Raw genomic sequence first — 19909 nt, forward strand, 5'->3', positions numbered from 1 at the left:
GCACCTGGAGGTCTCACATCTGGCCCTGCTAAGAACCTCAGGACCTTGCAACAGGATTCTGGTCACTGTCTAATTGGTCAACGTATGTGTACCTCCTCTGCTGCCTTGATGAAATCAAGGTTTCTTGTCAGTTTCCTTCATTCTTCCTTTTCTGTTGTAGGTTACACTTTACTGTTATGACTTTTCTCTTCTACATACCTGTGTGCCACAGATCTATGAGAGATCTAATATATCCCATCTGTTCTTAAAGTGTTGTCTCCAGAACAGCAGCAGCAGCAGCAGCATCACCTTGAACTTGTTCAAATTCTCCAGCCCAACCCAGTGCCACTGAATCAGAAACTCTGAGGTCCAGCAATCTGTTTGACAGGCCCAGGCACTCTGATGCATGCTAAAGTAAAAGAACCTGTGATTTATCACCTTACAAAGCCCTCTATCAAATATGCAACTTGTAATTCATGTTGTATACATTACTACTGAGTCAGTCACCAATATTTCGTATGATATACAAAAGTCTTAAGACTTGCCAGATTTAAGTGGTGGTGATTCCACTTTGGGAAGTGTAGGGGATGGTAAGATCAATATAGTTTAAAAAATGAGTCTCCATAAGGGAGAATATTGCTAGGTGTGGTAGAGACCAATTTTAATTTTAAAGATATACCTTTGAACTAGTTCAGCTGATTGAAAGTTAATCTGATGTGAGTGAGAACTGCTAATACTCAGTATAAAAAGAGCTTGATATTTCTTGAAATTAGGATGATGATATTCTGTCAGTGGTAGCTTGACTGGTTTCCGTGGGGAGACATTTCTGAAGGGAAACTAATTCTTAAGGAATATCTGCTGTGTGCCAAGCATTATTAGAAGCACTGTGCTGTGCTTCTCATAATTCACCTGCTGTGAATAGATTCACCTGCTGTGTCAATCCTCAGAACACTGAGACAGATGTACCCCCATTTCACTTAAAATTGTTGATTTTATGCGTTTCCTCAGAAAAATCACTGAAGTTTTAGAGCCAGAAGAAAGCTAGCAACTCAACTTCTGTTATTTTTACAAATGGGGAGTGAAAGGTTAAGTGATTTGACCATCACATTGCTGGACAGGTGGTTCTCAAACAAATAATGCTTCATTTAAAATATGTATAAAAACTCAGGGTCTGGAATCCTGAGGTTGCCAGATTATCCATTCCTTAACAAATAACCGGCACTGTTTGCAGTAGGGGCAAACAAATTCCTTGGATATAATTTTAAATATTTACCTCAAATCTCCCCATATAAGAAAAATGTTTAGATATGCCCTCCCTTATTCACACGGCCTAGTATAAGATACAGCGTATGTACTTGACTTTGCCATATCAGCAGTTAGGGCAAGTTTAGACATATAACTTAGCATTTTGTGTAAATCATCAGAAGGCCTTTATTGTCCTATTTGTAGATGTGGAAAAATCTAGAATCCCTTCTGTTTAATTAGTGTATTTCAGTTTGGTTAAATCAAAGTCTTACATGTGGAGTTCATTGGAGTAAACTTTTGAGTCCTTCTAACAATCAGTTTCTTCAACTATGAGGTTAAACATACAAATCATTCTAGCACAGAAGTATCAGCGTGTATGCTTTTAAGTGCTGGTGATAAGAACCACTGCATAGATCTGTGGTTGAGGTTTCCACAGCCCAGAAGTGGAAAGTTAGAGTGAACAAAGGGACCATGAACTCGCCATCCTTGAGAAGACTGGCAGAGTTCTACCTTTCTATTGCTGCTGACAAAGGGAGCTGGAATCAGTTTCTTACACCCACACAAATATCCCAGTTCTTTCACAACATCAGATAAAATGCCTAATGCCATTAATATATAGGTTCATCACCAGTAAGAACTGCCCTGCTGTTTGTTATTACATGAGTAACGCTTGTCATGTGTTTTAACCAGGCTCCTTGCAAAGAATCAGTTTTCATTCACCAATTGTTTTGAATCCTGGTGGCAAGCCCAGCTCCCTTTTGTCTGAGATGTCCCCAGTATGACCTGAGGAACCTGGGCAAAGGCCCAGCGAGAGGGTCTGGAAGCTCTAGACAAATCACCTGAGTTCTCAGACTGCCCAGAAGTCTGCGAGTACAGGAAGAGGGAGACTCTCCTCAGGGATTCCCAAATCTGGCTATCAAAGTCATTGGAGAGCTTTCAAAAAGTCCAAGCTCTGAGGCTACACCCTGAAGGTTACACATTAGTAATTTATTATTAAATTTATCGAGTGCTTACAGCAGACCAGGTCTCTTATAGGTTCTTTATAGAAATTATTGATTCATGGAACCCTCACAGCAATCCTATGTGGTAGGTACCACTGTTTCTCAGATGAAGGAATTGAGGCACAGAAAAGTTCTTGCCTGAGTTTGTGCAGCTAGGGAATGGCAGAGCCAGGATTCTGGCCCTAGAACACACATTCTTAACACTATGTTGCTCTGGGTCAGTTGAGAATGTAACAGGCGGTCTGCTTCCTCCCATCCACCTCAGGTCTTAGCATAAAGCATATGTCATATAGCAATAAAGCTGTCATTAAAAGAAAAAGCAAATGCCAGTTGTCAGGAGTTAGGGATGGCAGAGGGCAGGGGAGTGGGTGTGACTGTAAAGGGGTACTGGAAGGGGGTCTTTGAGGTGCTGGAAAGGTTCTATATTTTCTCTATAGTGTTGGTTACATGAATATACTCATGATAAAATGGCATCACACACATTGTACCAATGTCAGCTGCCTGGTTTGATATTGTACTACCGTTTTGTAAGCGTAGCCACTGGGGAAAATGGGTGAAAGGTACACAGGACTGCTCTGTACTATTTTTGCAACTTCCTGTGAATCTATATTTCAAAATAAAAAGTTAAAAAAGCCTACGCCTACTTTTGGCAAGCCACATATCCATTAGAAGCCTGCCTCTTTAAGACTGATGTAAATAGAGATTGTTCTTGGAAGACAAACCTCATTCTGCTTAGGGTAAGAAAAGCACTCTCAGCCGGGTGCGGTGGCTCACGCCTTTGTAATCCCAGCACTTTGGGAGGCCGAGGCGGGCGGATCACGAGGTCACAAGATCGGGACCATCCTGGCTAACATGGTGAAATCCCGTCTCTACTAAAAATACAAAAAATTAGCCAGGCGTGGTGGCGGGCGCCTGTAGTCCCAGCTACTCGGGAGGCTGAGGCAGGAGAATGGCATGAATCGGGGAGGCAGAGCTTGCAGTGAGCCGAGATTGTGCCACTGCACTCCAGCCTGGGCGACAGAGTGAGATTCCGTCTCAAAAAAAAAAAAAAAAAAAATAGAAAAGCACTCAGTCTGGGCAGAGCAGGGGCACAGGGTAGTGGCGGTAACAGGAGCTGAGCAAGGTCACCAATAGCAGAGTCAAGCACTCTGCTGACTACATTACACCATGGGGACTGGAACCAGTTCCTTATGTCTTGCAGTGATTCCCAGATGACTAGTGCCCAGCTGTCTAAATGGGAACCCTGGGGAAAGGGCTAAATGAACACAGAATCTGTGCCCCACGCCTGGGAACCCTGAGGAAAGAACCAAATGAACACAGAATCTCTGCCCCACGCCTGGGAACTCTGCCTCAGTAGGTCAAGGACAAGGTCTGTTAGGTTACATTTTAAAAGCTCCCCAGGTGATATGAGCTTGAGAACTTTAGATTACAGAGTAGTGATAAAGCTGAATCTCCAATAACATCACATGAGTCAGCCACCACGGACACTGTAAAACAAGCCCTTGGTTTTCATAGGGTTGGTATGGCTCAGAGAGAGAAGGATGATGTTCATGTCATATATGAAAACATCCAAAGTGTAGATACTCTTTCTGAATGCTGGTATAAACAATGAAATATTACAATGAATTGCTTTTTCTTCTGCATCATTCCTATTTGGTTACTTACCAAGCTTCTTCTAGGAGTACATGTAGTTACAAACAAGAACATAATTCTATTACAAATGTCTTAGGCTATCAGGTGTGTTGCTAAATTAAGAATTTTTTGTCCACAAGTAACAAAATTCTCAACCAACAGTAACATAAACAACACAACACAGGGCTCTGTTAGTCTCCTATACTAAGAAGTCCAGAGTAGGTGGTTGCTGGTATTGGTCCCGCAGCTCAAGAGACTGGGGCTGACAGCTCTGCAGTACTTGGCCTTTTCTTTTTTTGTAAGACAGAGTCTCTCTCTGTCGCCAGGCTGGAGTGCAGTGGCGGCATCTCGGCTCACTGCAACCTCCGCCTCCCGGGTTCAAGAGATTCTTCTGCCTCAGCTTCCCAAGTAGCTGGGACTACAAGTGCATGCCACCATGCCCAGCTAATTTTTGTAGTTTTAGTAGGGACAGGGTTTCACCATGTTGGCCAGGATGGTCTCAATCTCTTGATCTTGTGATCCACCTGCCTCGGCCTCCCAAGTGCTGGGATTACAGGCGTGAGCTACCACACCTGGCCTCAGCCTTTTCTTTATGGCCACAAGATGACAGCTGTAGCTCCAGCCTCTCCACATTCCAGACTGGATGAAGGGGAAGGGGCAAGACCACTGGCGTTCTATTCCTGTCCCACTGGCCAGAACCATCTCTCATGGCCACCCGTGGCTGCAAAGGAGTCTAGGAAATTGAGTACCACCCTTTCACAGTCTCTATGACAGAGACAGGAAAGGAAGATGGGGAGGGATTGGGTGTAGATGAGGCAACCTACAGTGTCTGCCACGGCTTTCAAATTACAACTTATCAAGTACTTTTTAATTAAATCCACAAACAGCTGATCAGATACAAAGTAATAAATTATCACAGAAAATATTGATATGAAAATCAAGCATAAGGATCTCCACTGTCAGTAATTCTACACATATGTATTGGTCTTTCATTCTGTGTTGGAACTAATTCTAGTTGTTTAAGCACTTCTGTTCCTTCAATCAATTGCCTACATAGGAGAAAAAAATGGAAAATTTAGTCAGTCATAAGTTTTCATATTTAGCTTAACATTCCGAAATGGGGTCCTACCCAGCTATAGCTAAGACTATTTCCTACAAATTGAATGAACATCAGCTCTAAGTATCCTAAACCTCTCTGGATGTGTGCACTTTACCACACCTGCAGTATCCAGGGCCATCATTCAGGCAGCTGGCCTCCTGCCGCAGCTCTAAGCTGGCTTCCTCCATCTGCTTGGCACCCTCCCCTCTGTTCTTCTCCCTGCAGTCAGGGTGATTTTTTTTTTTTTTTTGAGACAGGATCTCACTCTGTTGCCCAGGCTGGAGTGCTGTGGCATGATCTTAGCTCACTACAGCCTTGACCTCCTGGCTTAAGTGATCCTCCTGCCTCAGCCTCCTGAGTAGCCAGTGCTTACAGGTGTGTGCCACTAGGCCTGGCCAATATTTTTGTTTATTTATTTTTGTACAGATAGGATCTTGCTATGTTGCCCAGGCTGGTCTTGAACTCCTGGCCTCAAGCAGTCCTCCCATTTTGGCCTCCCAAAGTGCTGGGATTATAAGTGTGAGCCACCACACCTGGCCAGCATGGTCTTTTAGAAATAGCAATCTGCTTTCATTTCCTTGCTCAAAACACGACAGTAATTTCCCATTATCCTTAGGATGAAGACTATAAGTCCCTGCCATTGCCTACCAGGGCCTGCACAGTCTATCTCCCACGGCCTCTCGGGGAGGTCGGGCCACATGCTTCCTCTTGCTCTCTGCTACAGCCAGACTGGCTTTCAGTACCTCAAGAGCTCCACACTCCCTTCTTCCACAGCTCCTGCATTACTCCCCCACCCCTACCCTTTGGCATGGTCACCTCCTGGTCTTCCTTCAGACCTCAGCCCAGTCATCACCTCCTTGGGGGAAGTTTCCCAGGCCACCTTGCTTATATTAAGTTCTCTGTCGCTCCTTTAGAGAAGTTCCCAGGGTTGAAACCTTACATTTATTTGTATGCTTCTTTGATTGATTTCTAATTCTCCCATGATGGTAGGGATCATGTTTGTGCTCAGGCTCAGTGCCTAGCATAATGCCTGGCACTACCAGGCACCTGACAACATCCACTGAGTGATGAATAAAAGACAGCTCAAAGCCATGCTAGTTTTGACTGGATGTGGTGACTCATGCCTGTAATCCCAGCACTTTGGGAGGGCAAGGCAGCTGGATTGCCTGAGCACAGCAGTTTGAGACTAGCCTGGGGACAACCTGGTGAAACCCTGTCTCTAATAAAATACCAAAAATTAACTGGGCTTGGTGGTGCACACCTGTAATCCCAGCTGCTCAGGAGGCTGAGGCAGGAGAATTGCTTCAACCCAGGAGGTGGAGGTTGCAGTGAGCTGAGTTTGCACCACTGCACTCAGCCTGGGCCATAGAGCGAGACTTATCTCAAGAAAAAAAAAAAAAAAAAAAAAAAAAGCCATGCTAGTTTAGATCTCTGTAGACAATTGCTGGCCATGAGCTAGAACTTCCTGGGGAGTGGAGCTAGACTTCTGATGGTTCTTTCAATTAAAAAAGGGCAGAGAGACAGGCCAAGACATAGGACTGGTGCCCTCTGTCAGTGCTTGGGCTTGGACAGTGGCTGAGGGGAAGGGTGCAACTTCCATCTCATGAGCCTTTATAGGAGCATGGTCAGTGCCGACACCAAGTGTACTCTAGCCCTCTCTTTGCCTTTGGGCTCTATTTTTGCCATCCCAATAAAAAACCACGACACAGGACAACATTCTGAGGATGAAGGGCAGAGGATAAATAGATTCATTTCTGTCCAAAGAGAGTATGAAGCCTGTTCTCCAACAAGACAAGATAAGCAAAGGCACAGGGACTATTCTTGGAGTGATGGTACTATGGTCTAGTTGCAGCTTGGCTGCCAGTCTACAAATTGTTTCCAAATTACATTTCCAGCTCTGACTCAGCTTGAATATCCACCTCCTGGGATGCCACCAACTGGCTATCCTATAGGTATCCTAATATGAAACTTGTCCAACTTGAACTCATGATTTTCTCTCCCAAATCCTCCTCCTTATATTCTCTGTCTTGGTGAATGGTACCACCCCTCCAACCAGTTCCCAAATCCTAGGAGTTACTCTAGACCTGCACTGCCCAATATGGATGCCACTAGCTACATATCGCTATTTAAACTTAATTATAGGCTGGGAGTTGCAGTGGCTCACACCTGTAATCCCAGCACTTTAGGAGGCTGAGGCGGGTGGATCACTTGAGGTCAGGAGTTCAAGACTAGCTTGGCCAACATGGGGAAACCCCATCTCTACTAAAAATACAAAAATTAGCTGGGCATGGTGGTGCATGCCTATAATCCCAGCTACTTGGGTGGTGGAGGCATGAGAATTGCTTAAACCCGGGAGGCAGAGGTTGCAGTGAGCTGAGATCGCACCACTGCACTCCAGCCTGGGTGACAGAGTGAGACCCTGTCTCAAAAAAAAAACAACCCTTAATTAGAATTAAATATAGTTCCTTAGTCACACCAGCCACATTTCAAGTGCCCAGTGGCCACATGTGGCCAGTGGCTGTCATACTGGGCCGTGCAGAATACAGGACATTTCCATCGTCACAGAGAGTTCTACTGGACAGTGCTGGCCTGGACTCCTCTCAGGCCCTCACCCTCGACTCTAACTTCTTTTTTTTTTTTTTTTTTTTTTTTTTGAGACAGTCTTACTCTGTCGCCAGGCTGGAGTGCAGTGGCGCAATCTCGGCTCACTGCAACCTCCGCCTCCCAGGTTCAAGCAATTCTCCTGCCTCAGCCTCCCGAGCAGCCGGGATTACAGGCATCTGCCACCATGCGTGGCTAACTTTTTGTATTTTTAGTAGAGACGGGGTTTCACCATGTTGGCCAGGATGGTCTCCATCTCTTTTTTTTTTTTTTTTTTTCCTGAGACGGAGTCTCACCCTGTCACCAAGTCTGGAGTGCAGTGGTGCGATCTCGGCTCACTGCAAGCTCCGCCTCCCGGGTTGACACCATTCTGCCTCAGTCTCCCAAGTAGCTGGGCCTACAGGCGCCTGCCACCACGCCCGGCTAATTTTTTGTATTTTTTTTAGTAGAGATGAGGTTTCACCGTGTTAGCCAGGATGGTCTCGATCGCTTGACCTCGTGATCGGCCCACCTCGGACTCCCAAAGTGCTTCTCTACTCTAACTTCTCAATGTCTTGAGTTTGTCCACTTATCACCTGCTCATCTGTACTGCTGATGCTTTAGAGCAGGACTTCATTTATGGCCTGTTATAACCATAGCTTCTTAAGTGGTCTTGCTACTTCCTTTTCATTCTTTGCCAATTCATTCCTCACTTCTGCTAAAGAGATTTTTTCTTCAAAATGAGAAGCTGGTTATGTCGCTCACAATGTAAAATTCTCCCATGGCCCCCATCACCTTTGCGTGAGGTTCCTGCTCAGCAGCATGGCACCCGCAGTCCATTGGGAGTTGGACCCTTGCTGACCCTCTTATCCGGCCTCCACCCTTTCCATTCTCCCCTAAGTACCAAGCTCTGCCCAGAACAGATGACTTGTAGATAAGATGCTCTCTTACTCCTCAGGGCCTCTCTGCGAAACCTCTTCACTCTTCCTAAAACTGATTTGACTCATTGTGATTTCTAGCTTCTCTATCTGGCTAACTTCTACGTGACATTTCACTCCTCAGCTCACCTTCTCATGAAACTTTCCATGACCCCCTCCCACCTTACAAGTCTCTTAAAATGAAATAATTTGCCCTCCCCCAAACCCCTTCTACAATGGGTGCACGTGAATGGAGAGCTTACAGGCTTGTTTTGTGATATTCTTTCCCTATGAGCCCACTGGGCCAGCCATGCTCTGTGGATTGCTACAGTCTTTCCTGAAGGACATTCCCAGTGTCATCCATCTGAGAGAGCAGCAGGTTCATGTACCTGAAACTGGGCTTGGAAGGAGTGCCTGTCTCGGATCAGAGAGGAATATTCTTTATCTCTCTGGACCTTGCTAACCATGTCTGGGCTTCCAAAAGCTCAGACACACCTGGGGATACTGAGAGATGATAGGGAAGAGGCAGCCCTACAACTGGGAAGGAAGGTATCCCTGAAGGAGTTCTATTTCATTAGTTTAACTAGATTATCTAGTTGCCTATTATGTTTTACCTTTCTGCTTCTCCCTTAGCACTCTGTAAGGTCTTATTTAAATATTCCAGCCCAGCCCCAACTGTGATTTGGAGACTTTGTTTTTAATTTGGAGATTTAAGGAATACACTGAGATCATACTTGAGGCAGAATAGCAGAATAGAAGGAGGGCAGTGCCTCCCTGAGGACAGAGTGGTGATAACAAAAATTAGAGATTTCTCCAAGAGGAAGGTGGATCATAGAGAACAGGAACCATCAAAAGGAGACCAAGTGCTCTCCACTCCATTGCCGCCCTGTAAGGCTCTGTGTTCGCTTTGGTGAAGGGAGTTGGAGGGTGTTTTCTTACCCATCTCCCAATGCACCCTGTACACAGTTTGCATGGCCCATGTCTCACTGTCACATAGCTATTGGCTATTTGACCTTGTTTTCATAACATACTCTAAGCTCGCTGAAGAGCAGGGATTGTACCTTGTTGCTCTTTTTCCCCAGCACTGAGTACCATGAATGGCATACTGCAGGTGCCTAAAGAAATTCTGCTTGAATGAGTTGGGAAAACAGCAGAAGTGAAGGCTGAACAAAGGATGTGGGGCCAGAGGACCTGGAATGCCACTCTAGACTTCAGGCTGTGCAGATGTGGAGGTGGTAATGGAGGCACTAAATGTTTTAAAGTAGTCATGTTTGTGTTTGAGAAAGGTACCTTTAGCTGAGATATAAAGGATCACCAGGAAGTTGGTAGAGGACAGAGACTGTCAGCAACATGACAGAGATTTAAATGGTCCAAGAAATGTTATTTGGATTTAAATGATTCAAGAAATGTTATTTGGATTTAAAACTTTTTTTTTTTTTTTTGAAATGGTGTCTCACCCTGTCGTCAGACTGGAGTGCAGTGGTGCGATCTCGGCTCACTGCAACCTCCCCCTGCTGGGTTCAAGCAATTCTCCTGCCTCAGCCTCCTGAGTAGCTGGGACTACAGGTGTGTGCCACCATGCCCAGCTAATTTTTGTATTTTTAGGAGAGATGGGGTTTCACCATGTTGGCCAGGATGGTCTTGAACTCCTGACCTCATGATCTACCCGCCTTGGCCTCCCAAAGTGCTGGGATTACAGGCGTGAGCCACCGCGTCCAGCCTTAAAACTAATTTAATAATGCATTTTCGAAATCAGAATACAATTTATTGGGGACCAGGGAAAACTTAAGACAAGTCATTGTTTTACATTATGCATCTATTAATGTAATGTTATCTCTTTAAAGATATCCTATGGATGAAAATACATTTTCTATTTTTTCAACCTGGAAGTATCACAGAAAGCATTACACTAAAGGAATTACTGTGGTTAAAATGAACACTGGCATGACATTCCAGGTGCTGGAGAGTCAATAATTATCCCTATGGAGTGGGTGGAATAAATCTAACAGTTATTCAGAAAAATACAAACACTTTACATTATCTCAGGGAAGAAGAAGTAAGCCCTGCCTCATATTCACTCAGTAATTAAAGAGAGAGATGAAACACTGGAGTGATGAAAAGTATTTCTATCATCCATTTTAGGTCCACATGGCTTTAAGCATCTTGCTAATAATATTCTAATAATAACTATTACCTGTGATGTTTTCATATTTAAAATCGTTCAGTAAAAAAAGTTATATGTAACTTGAATAGTTTTCATCTACCTCTTCATAATGTCCATGGACAATTATTTAAATGACTTCACCTCTTCACTTCTACATATTAGTATATTATTAAGCACTGTGGTATGATTCATAGTAATAAAGAATTGATAATATCCTTAAGGCTGAAGATTGATAGATGGATAGATAGAGACACAGAAAGAACATTATTGTGACTATGCCTAAATGGTTTCTGTTTTTATTTTTTTATTTTGTCTTATATATTTTTTGAGGTAGGGTCTCATTCTGTTGCCCAGGCTGGAGTGCAGTGGCACAATCATGGCTCCCAGGCTCAAGCAATCCTCCCACCGAAACTTCTTCAGTAGCTGGGACTACAGGCACACACCACCACACCCAGCTAATTTTTATTTATTTATTTATTTATTTATTTAAGACAGAGTCTTGCTCTGTCACCCAGGATGGAGTGCAGTGGCACGATCTCGGCTCACTGCAACCTCTGCCTCCTGGGTTCAAGCAATTATCCTGCCTCAGCCTCCCGAGTAGCCGGGACTACAGGTGCATGCCACCACGCCTGGCTAATTTTTTGTATTTTTAGTGGAGATGGGGTTTCGCCATGTTGGCCAGGCTGGTCTGGAACTTCTGTCCTCGAGTGATCTGCCTGCCTCAGCCTCCCAAAGTGCTGGGATTACAGGTGTGAGCCACTGCACCCGGCCTATTTATTTATTTTTGAGACAGAGTCTTGCTGTGTCACCCCGGCTGGAGTGCAGTGGCATGATCTTGGCTCACTGCAACCACCTCCCAGGTTCATGTGATTCTCCTGCCTCAGCCTCCGGAGTGGCTGGAATTACAGGCACATGCCATCATGCCTGACTAATTTTTGTATTTTTAGTAGAGACGGGGTTTTACCATGTTGGGCAGGCTGCTCTGGAACTCCTGGCCTTAAGTAATTCACCTGCCTTGGCCTGCCAAAGGGCTGAGATTACAGGCATGAGCCACCATGCCCAGCCAGATAATTTTTAATCTTTTTGTAGAGATGGGGTCTCGCTATGTTGCCCAGGCTGGTCTTGAACTCCTGGGCTCAAGCAATCTCCCACTTCAGCCTCCAAAAGTGCTGGGATTATATGCCTGAGCCACTGTGTCTGGCCAGTTTCTGTGTTTTTATAGATAGCAAACTTCTTGCAAAATATTTCTTAAATACTTTTGTCTCTATTTGTATTATTTTTGCATTTAAGCCCTATTTTTAGCTACCTATACACTATATACAATACTTATCCAAATATTTTTAAATGACATTTTTACAGGTGTGAATATTATATAAATAGATCTACAATATACATACCCAAAAGCCACGAATTTTCTATCTAGATAAGGAGTTGCTTGCAGTGTGATATAGAATTGTGACCCGTTGCTGTGACGGCCTTTGTTGGCCATTCCAAGTACTCCTCTTTTATTATGAGGAACTGAAAAGTTTTCATCTAGGAAAGACAATAATCAGTAGGTCATTAGCACATTTCTATTATCTCAATTTATTGTAACATATAAGGAACAAATAGAACCCTTGGTAACACTCTCAATCATATTTATCAATGGATTCCAAATTGTAAATATTCTATTTATTTCAAATTATTTTCAAACATGCAAATGGGCTGTTAAAAAAAACCTGTAAAACCTTATTAGAACTATTTGAACATTCAGCTTTAGTTTGTCTTTACCATAAACAAGTGTGCTAAGAAAATTAATAATGTACAAGGAAATATATACAGTATTCTAATCAAGAATAAAGGTCAGCAAACTTTCTCGTGCTGTTTTGGTATTTCTTTCAAACTACCACCATACTCATTAAAAACACCTCCTCTGAGAAGTCTTTTGTGGACCTGACCTTTCCCCCGAACCCCCCAAGCATCTTACACATCGTTCTTGGACAGTCCTTATAACACTCGATGTAATTATTGGTTTACATGGCATTTCTTCTCTAGTAGGTGAAGGCAGGAACCTTGTCTCCTCATGGCTTTAGCTCCAGGCTTCTCAGCACATTAATTGGCATAAATGTGGCCCTAAATGTTTGGGCAGATTTCCATTCCATGTACTTTCCCATTCCATGTAGTTTAAAAATGTTGATGATGAAAGGAAATTAATTGTTTATTTTTAGTAATCTTCAAATAAAAATTTTTTTTTTGTTTTTTGAGAGGGAGTCTCGCTCTGTCGCCCAGGCTGGAGTGCAGTGGTGCGATCTCAGCTCACTGCAAGCTCTGCCTCCTGGGTTCACGCCATTCTCCTGCCTCAGCCTCCCGAGTAGCTGGGACTACAGGCGCCCGCCACCATGCCCGGCTAATTTTTTTTTTTTTTTTTTTTTGTATTTTTAGTAGAGACGGGGTTTCACTGTGTTGGCCAGGATGGTCTCGATCTCCTGACCTCATGATCCGCCTGCCTCGGCCTCCCAAACTGCTGGGATTACAGGCGTAAGCCACCGTGCCTGGCCAATCTTCAAATAAATTTTAATCTGAAACCTTATTTGGATTGACCAAGATTTTGTGGAAAGCAATAGCTTTTTTAGTGTAAGATTTAGAAGTAAAAAGAGTTGTATGGTGATTATTAGGCTACCAATTTGAAGAGGTACCATTCCCAGCTTTGCCTCCAAGTTCAAATACACAGAAGGAAATAATGGATGAGAAATTCAGTGAAATTTTTCATTCAATAACTTCATAAATTTCTGAGAATAACTGAGAAATATGAATATTAACTGTCTATAAGATTTTATTAAACTGCAACTGCTGTTATTAAGTTTCAAAACTAAGCAAACTAAGTGATTAAGCCATATCTGGGTAGTTACTTTCAGCCTGGTAAGTTGAAAACTGAATAAAGACCCCTGAAACCTTATGAAATGCTGATGAGGCATGTTTGTACAAATGAGTCTATATAATTACGCTGATGCTCCTTATTCATTTCAGTGAAATAAAGAAAAAAACTCATTAATTTCACAGAAAATTGCATGAAATGGAAATCTGCCCACAGCAAAGACTCAGAGAGTTTTTTTTTTTTTTTTTTTTTTTTGTGAGATGGAGTCTCGCTCTGTTGCCCAAGCTGGAGTGCAGTGGTGCAGTCTCGGTTCACTGCAAGCTGCGCCTCCCGGGTTCATGCCATTCTCCTGCCTCAGCCTCCCTTAGTAGCTGGAACTACAGGCGCCCACCACCACGCCTGGCTAATTTTTTGTATTTTTAGTGGAAACGGGGTTTCACCGTGTTTGCCAGGATGGTCTCTATCTCGTGACCTCGTGATCTACCCGCCTCGGCCTCCCAAAGTGCTGGGATTACAGGCGTGAGCCACCGCGCCCGGCCCAGATTCAGAGAGTTTTAACAGAATGGTATTTGTCATTGCTTTTATATATTCTGATTTATTTTTCTTAAATTCTTTAAAAATTGGGAAAGAAAATTGATAAGAGTTGTAACATTTTTATAAAAAATTCTGTGATTGTGGGATAATTTTAAAGCAGTTAATCATAATACCTATCAAAGAAACTGCTACCTATGTGAAAACCCATGTATAAAACAGTGCAAAAAGTGCCTAGAGCAGCCAGGCACAGTGCCTCATGCCTGTAATCCCAGCACTTTGGGAGGCCAAGGTGGGTGGGTCGCTTGAGGCCAGGAGTTCGAGACCAGTCTGGCCAACATGGCAAAACCCCGTCTCCACTAAAAACACAAAAATTAGCTGGGTGTGGTGGTACATGCCTGTAATCCCAGCCACTTAGGAGGCTTAGGCACAAGAATCGCTTGAACCCAGGAGGCGGAGGTTGCAGTGAACTGAGATTGCGCCAATGCACTCCAGCCTGGATGACAGAGAAAGACTCGGTCTCAAGAAAAAAAAAAAAAGTGCCTAGAGCCCTCTCATCTCCTGAACACATTTATTTAACAGCATGGAAATCCTTAGAGACAATTTGAGAACCATTGCTATAAAGGGACAGAATAAATTATATTTTTAAAAGGTGCAGGTAGTCCCTGACTTAGAAACTTAAAAATGTATGGACCTGAAAAAAAGTGTGAAAACTAAACCACTATGTGTGGATTCTCTAAGTCCAGAATGTGTATGTGAATCTTAAGAACCCGAGGCTATGCTGCTTCCAGCCAGGCAGTAATGCCAGGGCCTACGGAAATCGCTCAGTGGTCATGCCGTAACTGGCCTACTTGGCATGATCTTGTATGCATCAAATAAAATGATGTGTAAGAAAGAACCGTTTTAAATATTAACTCTAACTAGCTTTGCAGACATAAAGTATTACAAGACAAGGGTAATTTACGTGTTATTTTGTTCTGCCGTGTCTCTCTGACTCACTCTTTAACCGTCTGCTCACCTCGGTATTTCTCGATCTTTCCAACCCCTCTGCTTTCCTTCTGCCTCTTTACACTTCTTTTCAAGCTTCCATAAAGCTCTAAAATTAAAGAGCTATAATTTAAATTTAAATTAAATTAAATTTTTTTAGAGAAGGCATCTTGCTAGTTGTTCAGACTAGTCTTGAACTCCTGGGCTCAAGGCCTCCTGCCTCAACCTCCTGAGTAGCTGGGACTACAGGTGTGTGCTACCACACCTGGCTAGCTCTAATTTTTTTTTTAAAAATTATTTACCAACATAAAGTTCCCTGATTTTTTTTCTAATAGTAAATTTTTGGTACATTTCATTTAACACTTAAAACATTAAGTTGCTTTATACTTCCATGATATCAAAATGCATCCTTTGGCAGTAAACAGCACTGCTGAAGGGGGCTGAGCCTCTTTAGGTTTAAACAGAGTGAAAGCCCCCATAGAGGAATTTCTGTCCTCTTTGTTTGGTGAGGAGTGAGGCCACTGGTCAGTAAATAGGTTTGATTCAAGCCTATTTTCTCCTGAGTGCTTCTGCCAGGGATAAAGTATGTGTGGGAACAACCTACACAGAAACCAATAGCTGAAACTTGCCTAAGTAGAAACAGCCTATTTATTTAGGACTTTAAAAGTTGTGATTCAAAACAAAGCAAAACAGACTTTCCCTAGGTTAAAAAAAAATTAATTCATTTATAAAATAATCTAATTAAATGATACATTACTTATTGCATTATTTTTGTGTTAAGCTTAATAAAAGTGAGTTTTGTGGTTGCAGTTTTTCACAGCCCCAGTTTTAATTCTGCATCTCATGGAAGTAGGAACCCATGAGAGAAATGTGGAGGAAGGACTGGCTGGCTGCTGCATTCACATTCCCAGGCAGGTGAAGGGATGAGGGAGAAAGACCCATGCCTTAGCTGTTCTGAGGACTAGCTGTGCTCTCGCTTTCACAGTTACTCATCTTTCCTTCTGGAACATCTCTTCTTCCCACTTGATTGCTTCCTGGATTTTTTCTAATTTTGTCCTACCAGACCAACCGAATAATAAAAACTTCACTGAATGCACTGGGACTCCATGGGCACAGTGAGGACAGCAAAGATTCTATCTGGAGAGCAGATACTACAACAGTCTAAGGATGGGGTGAGGGATAATCAGCAGAGACTCAGGGGTGTCTAGGAGGTCAGGCAAGGAGATGAGTGAACAGATCAGTCTCCTACTGGACAGGAGGCCCACGTTCCATCTGAGGCTGTGCCTCCGAGCACAAAGCATTTGGGTGCTCTGATAATGGCTGTGGGGTGGAGAGGTACAGTGGATTCTCATCAGGGATTGGGGCCAGGAGAGTCCTTTCTCCATCTGCAACGTGTTGCTGCAGACCCAACTCAAAGCTTCTCTGTGCTGCCGCACCCAACTCTCCAGGCAGCTATTCTTTCTTTTCCCACAGCACTCAGTTCCCTCCTCTCTAACAGCAACTGGCACAGCACCTGTAGTTGATCTGTTTTAACATCTGTCTGCACAAAACCACTACAAGCCTTCCGAGTAGAAACTCGGTTATACCATCTTTGTTGCCACAGGCCCTAGCACCATGTGAGCACCTACTTTGGAGTTTAGTATTTTATGAATGACTAAAGGAATGGTGTCACTTGCATGTTTTCATTTGATAGAGCTGTCTGCAGGAATTCAGAAGGAAAGTAGCTATTACTTTTTCCCTTTCACTTTGGCCATCGATTCAATAAAGATATCTTTTCGGCCGGGCGCAGTGGCTCTCGTCTGTAACTTTGGGAGGCCGAGGTGGGCAGATCACGAGGTCAGGAGTTTGAGACCAGCCTGACCACCATAGTGAAACCCCGTCTCTACTAAAAATACAAAAAAATTAGCTGAGCATGGTGACACACACCTGTAATCCCAGCTGCTCAGGAGGCTGAGGCAGGAGAATCACTTGAACCTGGGAGGTGGAGGTTGCAGTGAGCCGAGATCATGCCATTGCACTCCAGCACGGGTGACAGAGAGACTCCGTCTCAAAAAAGGAAAAAAAAAAAAGATATCTTTTCATAACCTTTTCATTTTATTCAAATATAGACACAAAAAGCCACAGAAAACTAAGGTATAAAGTTATCATAAGGCAAATACCCTTTTAACTACCACTCAGGCCAAGAAAAGAAACTTTGCTGGCTTCTGCCCAAAGTTCCTTGTCAAGACCCTCTCTCACCCAAAAGGAATCATTCCCCCAACTTTTATATAACCATGCACTTAATGTTTCCTTATAGTTTTAACATCCAAATATGCATTCCTAAGCACTATAGTTTAGTCTTTCCCATTTAAAAAAAATTGGTTATGCTTTTAAGCTTCTTTTAATCTGCAGGTTCTTACCTCCATCCCTTTCTTTTCCTTACATTTATCTATTACTAATGAACCTGAGCTGTTTAACCTCGAGAATTTCTCCCAGTCTGGAGTCTGTTGATTGCACACATGGTACAGTCCAGCATGTTGCTCTGTCCTCTGTCTTGTCAGTTCTGCTATAATACTTGTTTTGAAAATGCACATTTGCTTCAACTTGATGGATATATTAGGGAAAGCCTTGTACATTATGGATTTCACCCCCACTTACATTCTTCCACCATGAGAAACACTAGGGAAATGAAAACTGCATTCAGCTACATGGAGCCACATAGGAACACACACACCTCAGATATCTACCAGCTACCCTGGAGCTGTTCTGAGCCTCTCCCACCCACACCTAGGGTTCTGATTGCAGAAAACCCTCCTTCCGCCACTTCAAAATTGCTCAAAAGCTGCAACTCTTTCCATACCCACCTTCATGAACTTCAGGTCTTTTGCAAGGTATGTATGTTTCGTGACCATTTAACATATGTAAAACTGTATTGCTGGGTTTTTTGGGCTACTATCCTGTTTTTTAATGCCATCAAGAAAGTTTTTCTTAAACCTCATTTTCACAATAAACTCAGTGGTTTTTGTTGTACAATGCTGCAAAGTATAGATTTTTTTTGGTTTGTGTTTTGTTTTTTGAGGCAGGGTCTCAGTCTGTCACCTAGGATGGAGTCCATCATGGCTCCATGATCATGATGATCATGGCTCACTGCAGCCTTGGACCTCCCCAGCTCGAGATCCTCCTACCTCAACCTCCCAAGTAGCTAGGACCACAGGTGCATGCCACCACGCCCAGCTAATTTTTTTTTTTTTAAAGAGATGGGATCTCGTTATGTTACCCTGGCTGGTTTTGAACTCCTGGGCTCAAGCAATCCTCCCACTTCAGTCTCCCAAAGTGCTGGGATTACAGGCATGAGCCACCATGTCTGGCCAAAGTGTGGAGATTTTTTAGGAACACATATATCGCATTACAACAGAACTGACTGTATTTCTTGCAAATCGGCAGCTGAGTCCAGAGGCTTAGTCAGACTCATATTCTTTGGTAGTGTGTTCTTTCAACAGAAGCCTCATCATGTCTGGTTGTCTCTGTTTTTGTGAAATTAGCAGATTGATGCAGCAAATGCTTAGATCCATTATTTCACCGGGGGCAGCAAAATGATGACATTCCAATTCTATTATTTCCTTTTCATTTATCAGTGGCAATACTTTTATAAAGAGATGTTTCTCCCCTTACCTACAATTTAGTACAGTTCATATAGGAAAGGTGGTGCTTGATTCTTTCCCTATACTTACCACTTTTCATGATAAATTCATTTTCTAGTATTCCTCCAAAGGTAACCCATTAGCCTTTATTTTATAATATCATTATAAACTCACAGATTTGAAATATTTGTTGGGTTTTGATCAACTGCAATTATTATTGTTTGTGAAGCCCCAATTACTCCATCTTTGGTCAGTGAGACCCTCTTCAAATTGGCTCCTGAGGCCTTTTGACATGAACCCAGTAATCTTTCAGAAAAGAAATCTCCACACTTTGCAGCATCGTACAACAAAGGCCACTTTTGCTATCTAATAGAACATGAGGTTCCAGGCTCATTTTGTAGATTTCCCCCGTGAGATCTGGCATCTGCCATTTCTCCCAGAGACTCTGGTTTCTTTAAGTAAGAAATGACATTTCAAAACAACAATCTAAATTCTAGGACTATGCGTTGCTACTGGGTTGTGGCCGTTGTTTATAGACCTTTTCAGTGGACAGAGCTATATATATACACATTTGATACTTCTTGAGTTTAAAGTCATGTTCAGGACTATGGAATATTCTTTTTTTTTTTTTTTCTTGAGATGGAGTCTCGCTCTTTCGCCCAGGCCGGACTGCAGTGGCGCTATCTCGGCTCACTGCAAGCTCTGCCTCCCGGGTTCACGCCATTCTCCTGCCTCAGCCTCCTGAGTATCTGGGACTACAGGCGCCCGCCACCGCGCCTGGCTAATTTTTTGTATTTTTAGTATAGACGGGGTTTTGCCGTGTTAGCCAGGATGGTCTCGATCTCCTGACCTCGTGATCTGCCCGCCTCGGCCTCTCAAGGTGCTGGGATTACAGGCACCGCGACTGGCCAGGACTATGGAATATTCTTATTAGCCTCGATTATATTTCATCTCTATCTTCTTTCTTCCACATTGAGAATCCTGATTCTCAAGGACAAACAAAATGATGAAATTTTTATATTCCATAATTACTCAATGACTTTATCTCACATTACATATACAACAGTCTCAAAATAACAATACTAATAATACCATCACCAGTGTACTTTACTGAGAATAGTTAAAAATAAAACTTGTATATATTCATTTTCTTCTATTTTTTAAATAGACTTTGTCTCCACTGCCCAAGCATATCATCATACAGCATACTCTCACCCATTGAGATGGGGTCTTGCTATGTTGCCCAGGCTGGTCTCAAGCTTCTGGGCTCAAGCAATTCTCCTGCCTCAGCCTCCCAAGT

At 43.1% G+C, this 19909-nt stretch overlaps 1 protein-coding gene across 4 annotated transcripts in view; it reads right to left on the bottom strand.

Moving 5' to 3' along the window:
• Positions 1–4703: 4703 nt before the first annotated feature.
• PPIL6 (peptidylprolyl isomerase like 6) overlaps positions 4704–19909 on the bottom strand; it is a 47951-nt gene continuing 32745 nt past the window's right edge. For 3 of the 4 annotated variants that reach the window (XM_003805515.3, XM_008972114.4, XM_034962689.3), the window contains 2 exons: positions 12015–12150; positions 4704–4906 (listed from right to left, as the gene is read on the bottom strand). In XM_003805515.3, the coding sequence (XP_003805563.1) occupies positions 4795–4906; positions 12015–12150 (248 nt within the window). In that variant the 3' untranslated portion in view covers positions 4704–4794. Of the gene's footprint in view, positions 4907–12014; positions 12151–15020; positions 15099–19909 lie in introns of all 4 variants that reach the window. The other variant, XM_003805516.5, reaches the window with a different exon arrangement.

Source organism: Pan paniscus, chromosome 5, assembly GCF_029289425.2.
Source record: "Pan paniscus chromosome 5, NHGRI_mPanPan1-v2.0_pri, whole genome shotgun sequence".
NCBI lineage: Eukaryota > Metazoa > Chordata > Mammalia > Primates > Hominidae > Pan > Pan paniscus.